The sequence below is a fragment of the Dioszegia hungarica genome (genome assembly GCF_025882075.1).
Source record: "Dioszegia hungarica strain PDD-24b-2 chromosome Unknown MKK02contig_19, whole genome shotgun sequence".
Classification (NCBI taxonomy): domain Eukaryota; kingdom Fungi; phylum Basidiomycota; class Tremellomycetes; order Tremellales; family Bulleribasidiaceae; genus Dioszegia; species Dioszegia hungarica.
In genome coordinates, this window is record NW_026515776.1 from 471,442 (window position 1) to 483,781 (window position 12,340).

The 12,340-nt window shown below is 55.5% G+C and overlaps 4 protein-coding genes across 4 annotated transcripts; 1 reads left to right on the forward strand and 3 right to left on the reverse strand.

Annotated features, from left to right (window-relative positions):
- Nucleotides 1-391: 391 nt before the first annotated feature.
- Nucleotides 392-3,569, reverse strand: MKK02DRAFT_39282 (putative polynucleotide adenylyltransferase; the record flags this gene model as incomplete). The annotated part of the gene is made up of 13 exons (XM_053090518.1): nucleotides 392-770; nucleotides 821-882; nucleotides 933-1,008; nucleotides 1,052-1,175; nucleotides 1,223-1,482; nucleotides 1,540-1,681; nucleotides 1,735-1,855; nucleotides 1,905-1,983; nucleotides 2,034-2,262; nucleotides 2,305-2,600; nucleotides 2,645-2,834; nucleotides 2,879-2,961; nucleotides 3,469-3,569. The coding sequence occupies 13 exons, from the start codon at nucleotides 3,567-3,569 to the stop codon at nucleotides 392-394; spliced, it is 2,142 nt and encodes a 713-aa protein (XP_052943080.1).
- Nucleotides 3,570-5,345: 1,776 nt separating this feature from the next.
- Nucleotides 5,346-6,740, forward strand: MKK02DRAFT_29162 (uncharacterized protein; the record flags this gene model as incomplete). Its single annotated transcript, XM_053087731.1, has 1 exon — nucleotides 5,346-6,740. The coding sequence occupies one exon, from the start codon at nucleotides 5,346-5,348 to the stop codon at nucleotides 6,738-6,740; it is 1,395 nt and encodes a 464-aa protein (XP_052943081.1).
- A 440-nt stretch (nucleotides 6,741-7,180) lies between these two features.
- MKK02DRAFT_39284 (general substrate transporter) lies at nucleotides 7,181-9,311 on the reverse strand (the record flags this gene model as incomplete). Its single annotated transcript, XM_053090519.1, has 12 exons — nucleotides 7,181-7,195; nucleotides 7,246-7,380; nucleotides 7,428-7,469; nucleotides 7,517-7,680; nucleotides 7,729-7,773; nucleotides 7,847-8,165; nucleotides 8,209-8,505; nucleotides 8,566-8,733; nucleotides 8,781-8,842; nucleotides 8,888-8,994; nucleotides 9,043-9,171; nucleotides 9,223-9,311. The coding sequence occupies 12 exons, from the start codon at nucleotides 9,309-9,311 to the stop codon at nucleotides 7,181-7,183; spliced, it is 1,572 nt and encodes a 523-aa protein (XP_052943082.1).
- A 593-nt stretch (nucleotides 9,312-9,904) lies between these two features.
- MKK02DRAFT_39285 (uncharacterized protein) lies at nucleotides 9,905-11,948 on the reverse strand (the record flags this gene model as incomplete). The annotated part of the gene is made up of 6 exons (XM_053090520.1): nucleotides 9,905-10,266; nucleotides 10,311-10,498; nucleotides 10,544-10,875; nucleotides 10,920-11,460; nucleotides 11,517-11,809; nucleotides 11,856-11,948. 6 exons carry the CDS (start codon nucleotides 11,946-11,948, stop codon nucleotides 9,905-9,907), a joined length of 1,809 nt encoding a protein of 602 aa, XP_052943083.1.
- Nucleotides 11,949-12,340: the final 392 nt, after the last annotated feature.

The window sequence follows — 12,340 nt, forward strand, 5'->3', positions numbered from 1 at the left end:
AGTAGATTTTTCCGATTGAGCTCCGGGAGGACAAGGTCCGGCCGAGGAGCCTCGGCTTGCTCTTGTATATCCTCCTATCAGGAGCATTGTTCGGCCCGAGCCTATCACGGCGCGAGACGCAGCTGTTATGCAATGCATGTTGTTGGTTTCAGGTACTTTTTGGCTTGCTGCTGGAATCTACCTCGCCCCGGCCTGGCTCGCCGAACAGGGAACGTAGGATACTCACGTGGCCACTGCTTACTACTATCCTGCCGTAGGTCGGACTCCACGCGAGGCCTTCTCAGCCCCGGCCCTCAAGCGGCCCCGCACACCGGACCAGCCCCGGATCACGGACAAGAAACCCTCTCCACCCTTTTCCTCTGTCGACCACGTTTTGCCAATTCCCCCTGTCTCATCCCGACCCGTTCAAAACCATCAACCCCGCGGCATTACTTCCCCCCGCCCCTTCCAGCTCCTTCTCCGTTGTCACCCCCTTCGCGGCACTCGCGAACCCCGCCATCGATTCTGAGGACAGCGGTTTCATTCCCTGTATAGCAGGCGGGGGTGCCATATCGGGCATGACGGAATTACCGTTGGTCGGTACGGGGTCGGCGTCATTTGCGGTCGGCACATGTGCAGAGAGGGGGTACGAGGAGCCAGAAGCCATTTGGGGTTGAGGGGTGCGGAGGGGGAGGAGGGGGACACCGTTGGGTGTTTGTTCGATTGGGGCGGAGTGGGAAGAGAGGACAGTGCCGTCTGCGAGGCGGGCGTCGTCTGAGCCGAGTGCGGATCTGGACGTCAGCTAGGTGCACGAGCGTCGTGACGTGACATCCAGGCTCACTTTGGCCGTTTACTTGGTCCTTGCCCATCCATCGAGTCGTCCACCCCAGCATCGGCAAAACCCTACGAGGTCAGTTGTGTTCGTGGTGTTCGACCCGACTTTTTCAACTTACACTTGGCGTGCCCCGCTTAGTCTTTTTCTTCCCCTTCGCCTGCCCATCAGGGAAGCAATAGAACGGCAATTCCGATCTGGGAATCAGCTCAATCCTCACGCCCGCTGATTTAGACGTACCGCTTCGCCGGTCGCAGAATTACGCTCATCTCCATCTCATCATACTTGTCCCATCCCTGGCACGCCGCGCAGAATCTCTTACTGGGGTAAAAGAGATTAAGAATTCTGGACTGAGACGCATCTTCTGCTTGATCAGTTCATCTCTATGTCATGTGCACCCCGCAGACCTACTCGGCTTCTTCTCAATCTCCAAGCCCACAAAGAAGCTCTTCGTCCACACCTTTTTGTATTCCTTCCCCTCCATATCGCTCTCTTTCCGCCGCATGGCAGCTTCAGAGAGTTCGCCCTGACTCGCAGCTGCTTGTTCCTCCTCGGTCAGGCAGTAGAAGGTGTTGGGGATACCGTAGATGAGAGGGTGGGCGGTGACGATGATATCGGTATTCTCAAGGTCTTGGACGAGGGTTCGTATACGTGATTCGACCGTCCCTCCCCTATCAGATCAGTTGTATCCTACACGCAGAATTGCTTAACTGAAGACTATAACGCACCAGTCCTTGATCTTCTCCTGTGATGACGCCGAAGCGATGACCTGTACATAGGTCTTGTATAGTCCGAAGAAATCGACCTTGTCGAAGAGTTCCATCCATGAGCTACCCGGATTGGCCAAGATCTTGTCTGTGATCTGCATCGCTATTTTATCAGCTTGTGGCCCCGTGACGTTTCGAGCAGCCTTGACAACTCACCTCGCAGCATCTCATCTCGGACCACAGACATGGTCGAGGCGGTAATGTTATGTGTTGAGCACATGGATGGGTACGCGGGCGTGATGACTGGCATCCGATGCGCTTGGTCTCTGCGGTCGAGCTGAGAGTCAGCTTCCTGCTTATGACTATTCTGGCAGAGCTAAGCTCACCCGAGGGTTCCACACTGGATGTTGCATGTTCTGAGGTCCCTGGTCAATCTTCTTGAGCATGACCGGGTCCGGCCAGCGCCTATATATCAGCTTGCGAACCATAACGGCATCGGGATTCTGCCAGCTCACCATTGATAGTAGATCGGGAAGAACTTCCCCACAATCACCGCAGGAGCGGCAGTCGGGTACAGCTGACATATCCTCGCTGCCAATAACGACCACGCCACACCACCGGGGAAACCCAAGACGTTCGAGTAGATTCCTCTCCGCTTGGCCCATAATCGAATAGCTCGAAGGGCGGTCCGGTAGATCGCTACGTCCGGAACTAGGTTGAGGATCATATCTGTAACTCGAGGACCTGGGAGTCAGCTCATGACTCTGTGCGACTCTAGTAGCTTACCGTTCAAACTCCTCTGACTTGCATCGTCGACTCCCCGCAAAATCTCGTCCTTTTCGATATCCAGCTTGTCCCCCGCTTCCGCCAGATTTACCCTCGCAAATAGCAGATCCACCTCCACTCCCGAGATGACCGTCTTCATGACGGGTACGAACGCTGATTCGACCGCTGATATCTCCGTAACAGCTGGCCAGTCGCGCAGCATCTGGCGGAACTCGCCAAAGAAGTGTTCCCTGAAGATATGGCGTGGACAGACGCAGATGGTATCAATATCAGAAGCAGGACCATGTACGCCTAGTCTAGTGGGTCAGCTATGTCCTTATGTCCGACAACTCTAACTTACCGATAAGACCCAGAGGTATATATCCGCCCTCCCGCTTCCGACGCAACCTTCTCCGACATCCCCGACTTTATCGATACATCGTGCACAAACTTGCTGACCAGCTGAGCGATGTTGCTCAGTAGTCTCTCTCGGACTTTCCGCTCCGAGTCCGACTCGAATTGCGCCAGGGCTATCAGATCCCTCATCAACGCTGGTCCGATCAGCTAAATCCTACTCCATTCCTGGACGACGTACCCTCGCTGGCGAGATGATCCGCCGGCTTGGGCGGCTCGGTAGATATCGGCGGAGTCACCCCTAGGTACTTGATCTCGCCATTCCTGAGGTGTCAGCTGCGGGGTGTACGGTGGTTGAGGCAAGATATGTACCCAGACATGACGACAACAAGCTACTGCCCGAAACTTGTCCAGACGCGTGGATTTGGCTTCGTTTCGCGCCCGGAAAAAGGGAGGGCGGAGGTATAGGCGACCGCTAGAGCGTAAGAGCGGCTGATGAATGTAGGGACTATGTATGCATAGGTAGGAGGGTGATGGTCGAACAGCAACAGACAATAGCGCGCGTTGAGTGGGGTCGATGGTGGAGGGTCATTTCGGCGATCGCCGCCGGTCGCGAAAGTGGCGCCAGCGTTTCTCATCGCCACATGTCGCCACCCATGGTGCGTGCGGTGGTGCGAGCAGGTCCGGGGTCGTGTCAGTCCGGGCATGCTGTTCCTATATGAAGAGAGTGATAAGACACATAACTTGTATCTGCAGGGATGATACGGCGCGAGGGTGTGGGACGCTCCGCAGAAATGCTACCGGGGGACCTAGGTCCTGCTGTGGAACCACCCTGCGCGGTCCCCCTCAGATTCGTTGCCGCTGTGTTTATCATCCCAATTGGTGATATGGCGCAGCGAAGACACTGAGGACTCAACGATCCCCTGCTCCATGGTGTCCGCTCGGGCTCAGGGCTCATTCGCGGACGAAATCTGTGATCCTTTGGATCAAGCCGTGAGGGTACTCGCCGGCAGATCACTTCGCATATAGATATAAGAGCCCGGCGGCCTATATGACCTAACGACGCTCTCCATCATTCTCACGACCACTCCTCTATACACGTTTCCAGCTACCTCGCACTCATCCACAGTCCAGATTTCACCATGTGCGGCGCCTGCAAGACAACCCAACGCTCAGCTCGGAGCTCTACTGCTAGCAGTGCCAGCCCCCTTGCTGTGGGTTCCGCTGCCACTTTATGCATCAAGGACATACTCGCGCTAATGTTGTAGGTCACTACATCCCCCACGCCCACTCTTGCGTCGGTCCAGCCTACCACCGCTGTTCCCGCCGGTACCAATTCGGGCTCCACCTCAGCTTCGACGGGAGGCTGGTTCAGCAGCTTCCTCGGCAACAAATCCACCACGACTAGCGTCTGATGGTGACTCGCTCAGTGTCCTTCTCGCTAGTCTCTCGTTAGTCTGAGAATCTACTACTCATCATATGCATCACTTTCGTAATCATGTCCTTTGCCCTACCCGCTGTCCTCAACAATGACGTGTAGCCAGGCTGCACAGCATGGTTGTCTAGCACAAAGGAGGTCTTTTCGAGTCGAGCACGCCACTGGACGAGCCTCCTTTCAGCGGGGTGGCGAATGACTCCTGTGGACGTCTCAACACACCGATCCGCGCCTCTTGCCCCCTGTCGTTCTTGCTTTTGTACTTCTACCTCATCTACCTCATTCACCTGAACAGTTGCGCTCATTTCACCACACCATCATGGGATCTACCGTCGATATGTCTCACATCTCGGTCGGGTCCAAGGCATCACTCCTTTCTGATATGGACTCCATTCGTCAGATTCCAAGCACACGTTGCTCCACTGTCAATCAGCAATGGGTGAGTCGAATGCCTGCGTGCTGCCAGGTCTTCCTCTCTCAATCCGGACGGATGCCAGACAATCTGAGCTGATATTGATAGACCCGAGATACCTTCTCCAACATCGTTCAACGCATGGCCGATCAAAGTATGGCCGATACCGGGACAGCGAGCACTGTGACATGAGTGTCAGAGATCAAATTGCCAGGATTTCGAAAGGTGGTCTGAAATTGGGCATCCGGGGGGTTCTGCTTGTGGAAGTTATACTGGCGGGCAGCTTGGCGATTTGGGGGCCATCTGGGGCATCTTACACAACATGTACACTAGTTCTAGCTTAGCTGGGCTGAGGGTGACGCTTCCGGAGACGGTGTGCGTGCGCAACATAGAGGTGTATGATCGATCATTGCATGTGCCATGACCGACTTGATCGGCTTGCAAAACTTATGGATGGCTGCACTGTCGCGTTATGCCTTTAGCAAGCTTTAACTCGGCATCGCGAATAACAGCTACTCAAGCCACACTTGTCTTTCCCAAAGTCTCTGCACCGACTCGCTCGGTCTAGCTGAGCCTCGAGTCTTTCAGTCTCCTGGCCCATCTGTTTCCCACAGCACAGTCTTGAAAGATATGAGCGTGTCAGCAGTATATCACGGAATGGCTAGGCAAAGGAGGTGCTCGCCGATGTCCGAACGGGGGACTGAGATTCAATATCCTTTGTTAAAGTGACACAGCTATCGCACGAGGTGAGGAGCGGACGGAGCCTGCTGGGGGATAGCATGGGCAGATATATATATACAGGCAGCTCGGCCGTTCTGCATCATTCATCGCTTGCAAGTGAACCCCCCTGTCGACTTCCCAATGGGTCCAATTGACACCTTGTCACCAACTGATACGCAGAATCGCAACGGGGAAGAGATCATCCAGTACTTCGCCGATGCTTTCACCAACGCCACCAGCCATGACCTAGACATCGGCACAGCACGTGATATCGTAGACGACTCTCAGGCTACGATGCCCCTCGCTGATGCGGGATTTGGACACGCCTCGTGGTGGCTTGACGCATCTCCTGCACCGTACGATTCACTCAATGGCGCAGCAACGACGCCAAGTTGGACTGATGGCGCAGAGCCGTACCCCGAAGGGCCCTACTGGGGTACAGCTCACCCAAACCAGGATACCATTGATGGCTATGCTCCTCTCGACGATTACGCATTCTTTGTTGGTCCCACGTCTGCCCAGCTATTCCCCGGGTACATTCTTTCATCCTCCCCGGTCCCCGGCATCGGTTCATGTCACGTTCTTCAGCAGCACGACAGCCAAGACAGTGATACCCCTACTCGAACCTTGACGCCACTCAGCACTTCTAGACCCGCACTCCCCTTTCTCTCGCCGACACTGTGGCCCGCAATACCCCTCTCCGCGCCCCAGTCCCCAAACGCAAGTGCCTCTCAAAGCAATCTCGAGCTGTACACGCAAGTGGCAAAGCAGTCAGGCGAAATATGCAGTGAAGATGTCCTGCGGGAGGCCGTGATGACCACTGAGATACCGCACTGTGTGAGGCTTCCTGATCTCGAGATACACAGGTGCGCTTCGGCGTCAAGATCTCCTACTCCTCTCCAGCAAGCATCTCAACCTTCAGACACAGAGGACTCGCCAGCATCTTTCAGAATCACCATGGGCACTGATCCTGAACGCGACTTTTCTCCTGCGAGCTGTACATCTGAATCCGCGCGCAAAGGCTACCCAACTTCGGGACGATCACCCCACATCTTGTGGCTTCCTGCTCGATCAAAACCTCGTCATGGGTACTTTGCACGGGGCGAGAACAGACACAGACAGAGCGATAAGCAAAAGAGGAGCAAACAGGCAGCTGATAATCAAAAGTTGAAGACCGCCAAAGACTGTATGCGTGCGTTTTACGAACAACTTGGCCCGCTCAGCGATAGCGGCCGGCTGATACTTCGCCCATACTCTGAGGACGAGGAGCGGACGAATCCGTACAGGGCCCATGAAGGTGTCACGGCGAGTCTTGTGGAGGTCGAGAGAGACAACTCCACGCATCAACAACATGCCACCAGCTTCCAGAGCTTGGAATGTATGCCCCGAAAAGACGATGCCCGGAAGCAGGCGTGGGAGTTCTGCACGAACCTTTCTACGCAGCTCGGGTCTGGATGCGCATTTGTGTCGTGCGATTCGAGAGGCCATCTGAAGATCGACATTGAGGAGCACCTTGGCAAGTCGAGTTCAAATTGACGCGTTGATGGACGGTATTGTGACTGAAGGATGAGGTATATATCTGATGACGTCCGGGTAGCTTATATCGATGTGTATCAGTCCTTTTGAGGTAGACCATGACTTATGACTTATGTGTGATTGTATGATTGTATCTGTCTGCGCTGAAGGCCAGTCAGCTGGACTGAGACCATGCGAAACGCTTAACAAACGGCGAACAGTTCGTTCATCTCCTCCTGAAGAAATCGGCCGGATGGCGAATTGATTCCACCGCACTCACTCCTCTCACATACTGATCACTCCTCATTGCACATCGCCCTTATCTCCAAGTTGCGTGCCGATGGTCAATAGAGGCAGGACGCATGAGTGTACATCAGTGATGCATATGAGCACAACAACAAAGCTGAACCAAAATAGGTCGACTTCTGCCGCAAAATTTCCAATGTATCAGTTTCGCCACTTTACACCACCTCCATCTTTCTCAAGTCAGCTCTATCCTCTGATCTTGCGCAAGCATGTAGCTCACATGTTCTACATCCCCCTCGTCCTTCTCCTTCTGCCTGCCGACGTACGTCCCGTTCGCTCGAGACTCCACATCCGCGAGCCACTGCCGACGGACCTCGGTCTCGGTTTTTTGCCACTCCCAAGGCCAGATGTTCATCTGCCGACGTCAGCTATGTTCCTAGAGGCCTGTGAGAGTGTACTGACAGCAAAGAGCTCATTCATCTCCTCAAGCTGTTTTCCTTTCGTCTGAGAATTAGCGAGGGTCCGTCGTGAAGAGACAGATGTAGACTTACCTCGGGCACGCAGAGCACCACGAAAACGACCGAAATGGCAGCGAGAACAGCCATGACGAAGGCAAAGCGAGCGCCCATGTAGAGCGGGTCGTTGAGGAAGTAGGGGACGATGAGGATAAAGACGAAGCGGAAGATGACGTCTGCGGCGGTACCGAAGCCCATAACTGAGGGTCAGCTCCCACGCCTCTCCATGGCTGATGGTCCAGACTCACACTTCTTCCGCATCCGGTTCCCGCCAATTTCGGATGTCAAGAGGACTGTCTATCAGCTTGTGTCCCTCTCACAGACCTGCTGAGGTGGAAGAAGGGGCGTCCAGTGGGATTAACTTACATCCGCACGACTGGAAAGACAGCTTCAAACCTGAAAGCAGCAGGATGATCGAAGCGATAACTACTCCCTGCTCCGTCTGCGAGATGTTTGGTGTCTTGGGCCCGAGAGATCCGATAAGGATGTTACAGACGAAGAGGAGAACGGCACCGGTGATGACGGGTGGACGACGACCAATTTTGTCAATGACGAGAATACCGATGATGGACGTGACGACACCGACCGCTTGGCCGATGGTTGAGTAGACAAAGACCTTGGTGCCGAGTCCGAGCTGGCGGTAGAAGGTCGGGCCATAGACGTTCACGAATTGCCCGCCGGTGGTCTGGAAGTCAGCTATTTGTGGTCGGTGTAACGGTGCAACTCACCTCGTAGAAGAAGAACAGGGAGACGACAATGAAAGTACGGTAGCGGTATGTCCTGTTGAACAGATCGATCCATCGCCCCTTCTCCGACTCCTTACTCTGCTCGACAGCATAGACGATCTCCTCAATCTCCACCGCGGTCAGACCCGAGTCAATATCCTCCTTGGAGCGCAGCTTGTTGAGCGAGATAAGCGCCTCCTCGCTGCGTCCTTTGCCGACTAGCCATCGAGGAGATTCGGGGCAGAAGGGGACCATGAGGATGATACCGAGGGCGGGGAGGAACTGAATCGAGACCGGGATCTGGCTATCAGCATGGCTCGGAGTGTATATAAGGCCTGATCCTCTGGAGCTGCAACTTACGAGCCATCCAAGGGGTCGAGTCTCGTTGACGAACGGCAGAGTCATCGCCACACCGATCGTGTTGCCCAAGGTGACGAGGACGGTCATGGATCCAGACATGAAGCCGCGGATTGGCGCAGGCGAGACTTCGGAGCAGTACCCGGGGGTAGCATTCTCGACGAGACCGACCTGAAAATCAGCGATCGAACCACTTGTCCTGATACTGGCAGACTTACACCGATGTAGGCGATGATTCGGCCGATGGTGAAGGTGATCCAGTCCTTGGCCGTCATCTCGACTGCCATGTCAGCTTGTACACAATGTCATAGTGGAAGGGACACACCGATGACGGCCACAGCCTGAATGACACCTGCGAGTAAGATGGTCTTCTTGTACCCGAATCGATCACATATCGGCTCGAACAGCGCGCAGCCGATGAAACTTCCGATGCTAAGGTGTCAGCTTATGCTCTGCACGATTACCGCGTGGTAGACTCACAAGACGAGAGCATTCATGAGCGAGGTCCGAGAAGTTGGAGACGAGTAGACACCTGTCACGGCGTTGAAGTCGCCGAAAGACTGGAGCCATGCTGGAAGCACCTGGAGCGCGGAGAACGCTGCTGTATCTCTGGCGTTGTCAGCTCTGACGATGGCGCGTTAAGGGGGCTGTATAACGCACATTCCGAACAAGATATCACCCCATGCGAAAGCGAGGACAGCGAAGAGTAACATAGGCGTGACGCCCTTCCAGTCTTCTTTCCATCCCATCTTGACTGAGCTGTATTGAGTAGGATTAGTGAGAGAGGTTTGTTGCACAGCAAGAGCAAGATGAAGGGAGAAAAGAGGTGAGGCCATTCATCGGCACTCCTATATACCTACCCTCAAGCTAACGCGACGCCTCCACCCCTGCGCCCCGCTTATCGGTCCGGAGCCCAACCCTGCCCAGAACTCGGCCCGGCGGTGAACCACGGAGCTCCACTGCTCAGACGTTGTCCCATTCCAAGCCGAAACCTTGGCAAGAGGTTCCCTCGGATATCGCTTCCGGGATTGCACAAGAAGCGGAAGGACTGGAGACCAATTGTCCGAACATCGCTCGGAGGAGGACGATCGTCATCGATGGGCTCGGCAAGAACGGCATTGGCGGCCCGCCGGTAACTCGCGGTTATGGTTTAGCCGAGGAATGTGGAGGTAGTCCTCGGCTAGTGCGACTCGAGCGAGTGTGAGATGATGGTATCGTCTCGCACGATGCGGAACGTTTGCATATTATATTGACTACCTACATGATCCAGTCCCGAAATGACAATGGCCTTAATTCAACACGATCCCTCGCTCGACCCCGTACCACGCCCTAATACCCGAGATCAACGTCCAGACCCCGCCCTTCCCCTCTCCCCGACCTCCTTCTCCTCCCGCCACCTCGCTTCTGCCCACTCACCCCCATCGGCCCGAATACCCTCCGTCGCGAACGCCTTCATACGCATAGCGATCTTGCCAGGGTCGAGACCGCACGCGCAGAGCCGCCATTCCCGCGGACGTCCAATCGAGAATGGGTCCAGTTCTCCCTCGCACTTGCGGTCGGGGCATGATGGGCAGAGCGGGATGGGGCTCTTGTGATCCGCGTGTGGCGGGTGGGGAATAGATGTGGTGGGGCAAGCGACACAGAGTGAAGGGACAGGTCTGCGGCCGCATGCCTTGCATGGTTTTAGGCATTGGTTGACCGAGTCTGTCGATCAGCGGGGTCTCATGAGAGGAAAGAGGGTGACTCACACATCGGCAGGTCGAGAAGAGAGGGGATGAGCGCGCAGGAGGGGAGGATGAGGGGTTTTGTGACCTGCAGGAACCGTAGACCGCCCGGTCCAGGATGAGGCATCGGCTGACCTCGATCGTCCTCGCCCCAGACGGAGAAATAGACCTCGTAGACTAGCATGTGTGAGACGTTGATCGGTGTGATCAAGCTACGAATTAGCACGGAATCCCTTATTGTAAATCAGTAGACTCACCCAGGTAATGTCGTCGGCCGCCCTCGGTCATCCTTTGGCATACTCGCCGAACCCTCAATCATCATCTCTCCCTTGTCCTCCCCGCCCGACTCGTCTCCGCGCCACAGCGCCGCATGCTCGAGCCCGGGATACCGAACGCCCTGAGCGGGTCGTGCTCCTTGAGAGATGATGTCGAAGTGCTGGACAGTGGTGATTGGCTTGATGGCTTCCTCGTCCCGCGGGGAAGTGAGCGTATGTGTCTGGCGCAGCTGTAGACGCCATGAGAAGATGGTCGTTTTGGGATTGAGGGAGGGTAAGGTGAGTCGAGCATGGATAGGGCCGCCGATGGAGAACTATTTGTCAGCTTTGGATTCTTGAGCCGAGTCGTGTTACTCACCACATCCGAGAAGATCTTCAGGTCCCATACCCCTATACCCGGCGCTACGCCCTGCTGCCTCATATCCAGATCGCTAAAGTTCCCAGTGGGGTTCGGATTGTGCATCACCATAATCTCCCTGACCGCTTCGTGGGTCCCCACGATCCAGTCGTCCGCTGCAATGCCTTTGCTCGGGAGTAAAGGCGGACCGAGACCGAACGGGTCCGCTTGGGACTGCTCATAACTCGGTACTTCCGGCAGCGCGATTTCTTGCCGGGTGATGGAGAGGGAACCAGCCGCAGCTAGCATGGGCGAGAGGGAGAGCGGGGAAGCGATGGGCGAGGGCGAGCGAGAAGGGGAGCCGGAGAAGGAGCCGCGCTTCGACATGCTGGGCGAGGCGGATCCGCGCCGGGATGAGCCGAGGCCAAAGAGCGATAGAGCGGAGTGGGATGACGGGAGGGGAAGACCTTCGAGCTCGGCGAATAGTTCTTGGTTGACTTTGCCATTGTGGTGCCAGTCATGAGGGGCGAACGTGGAGGGGATGATGAGAGTGAACTCGAATCTACGTGGTCAGCCATGTCAGATGAAACTGGTGTGTGAAGCCGCAGTCAGACTCACCGTTGCACGCCTTCATCCAGTAGAATACCATCCGAGTTCCCACCCATCATCTCAACCTTTCGTTCAAAAATGACGTCCTCCTCCCATCCCCTTCCCTGACCCATGTTCAACATCGACTTGGTACGTACTCCGACGCGAACCGAGCGGCATCGGCGAGAAGCACCCGCTGGCACCTGGATCTCCAGCATGCCCGAGAGTAGCTGGTCGTCCCGTGGTCCTTCGGAGCGGGCGTGCGGCCAGAGAGGGTCATCTGGAGGCTTCATAAAGAGCGAGCCGAAGGTGGGGAGGTGTAGCTGCGGTGTCAGCCGAGTGCCAATGCAAGGGAGGGGGATGACTGACTTGGAGGGATATTTGGTCCGAGTATGGCCGGGAACTTGGTCCTGATGAAGGGAGGGCCACCCTTCCGGGAGACAACAGACGGAGCATACTCATCTTGTCGGTATGTCAAGCTTCGGTCTCGAGTGTAGGTGAGTAATTTTGGAGTGAGCGGACGTGAAGGTGGTTTGTTGTTCTTCGTCTTCTGGGTTTGGCTGAAGCTATATACTTTGGGTCACATACCGTCGCCGAAACAATTCGAGTCGAGCTGTATGTCGTGCTGGCAGTATGTCTCCGAGGTATAGCCATAGATGACCCTGTATGACCAAGCAGAAGGGATGATTATAAAGCACTGGAACATTCGAGTCGAAAAAGAAAGTCCGAAGACCGAGATCTCATCTTATCTTTCGGGTGAACGGCCCGGTATGACGGCATCCTAAGAGAGGTGGTTCAGTGATCGGCTGCGTCGTACAGCGACTGCCACTGTTGTCGGCTTGTCCTACCGCCAA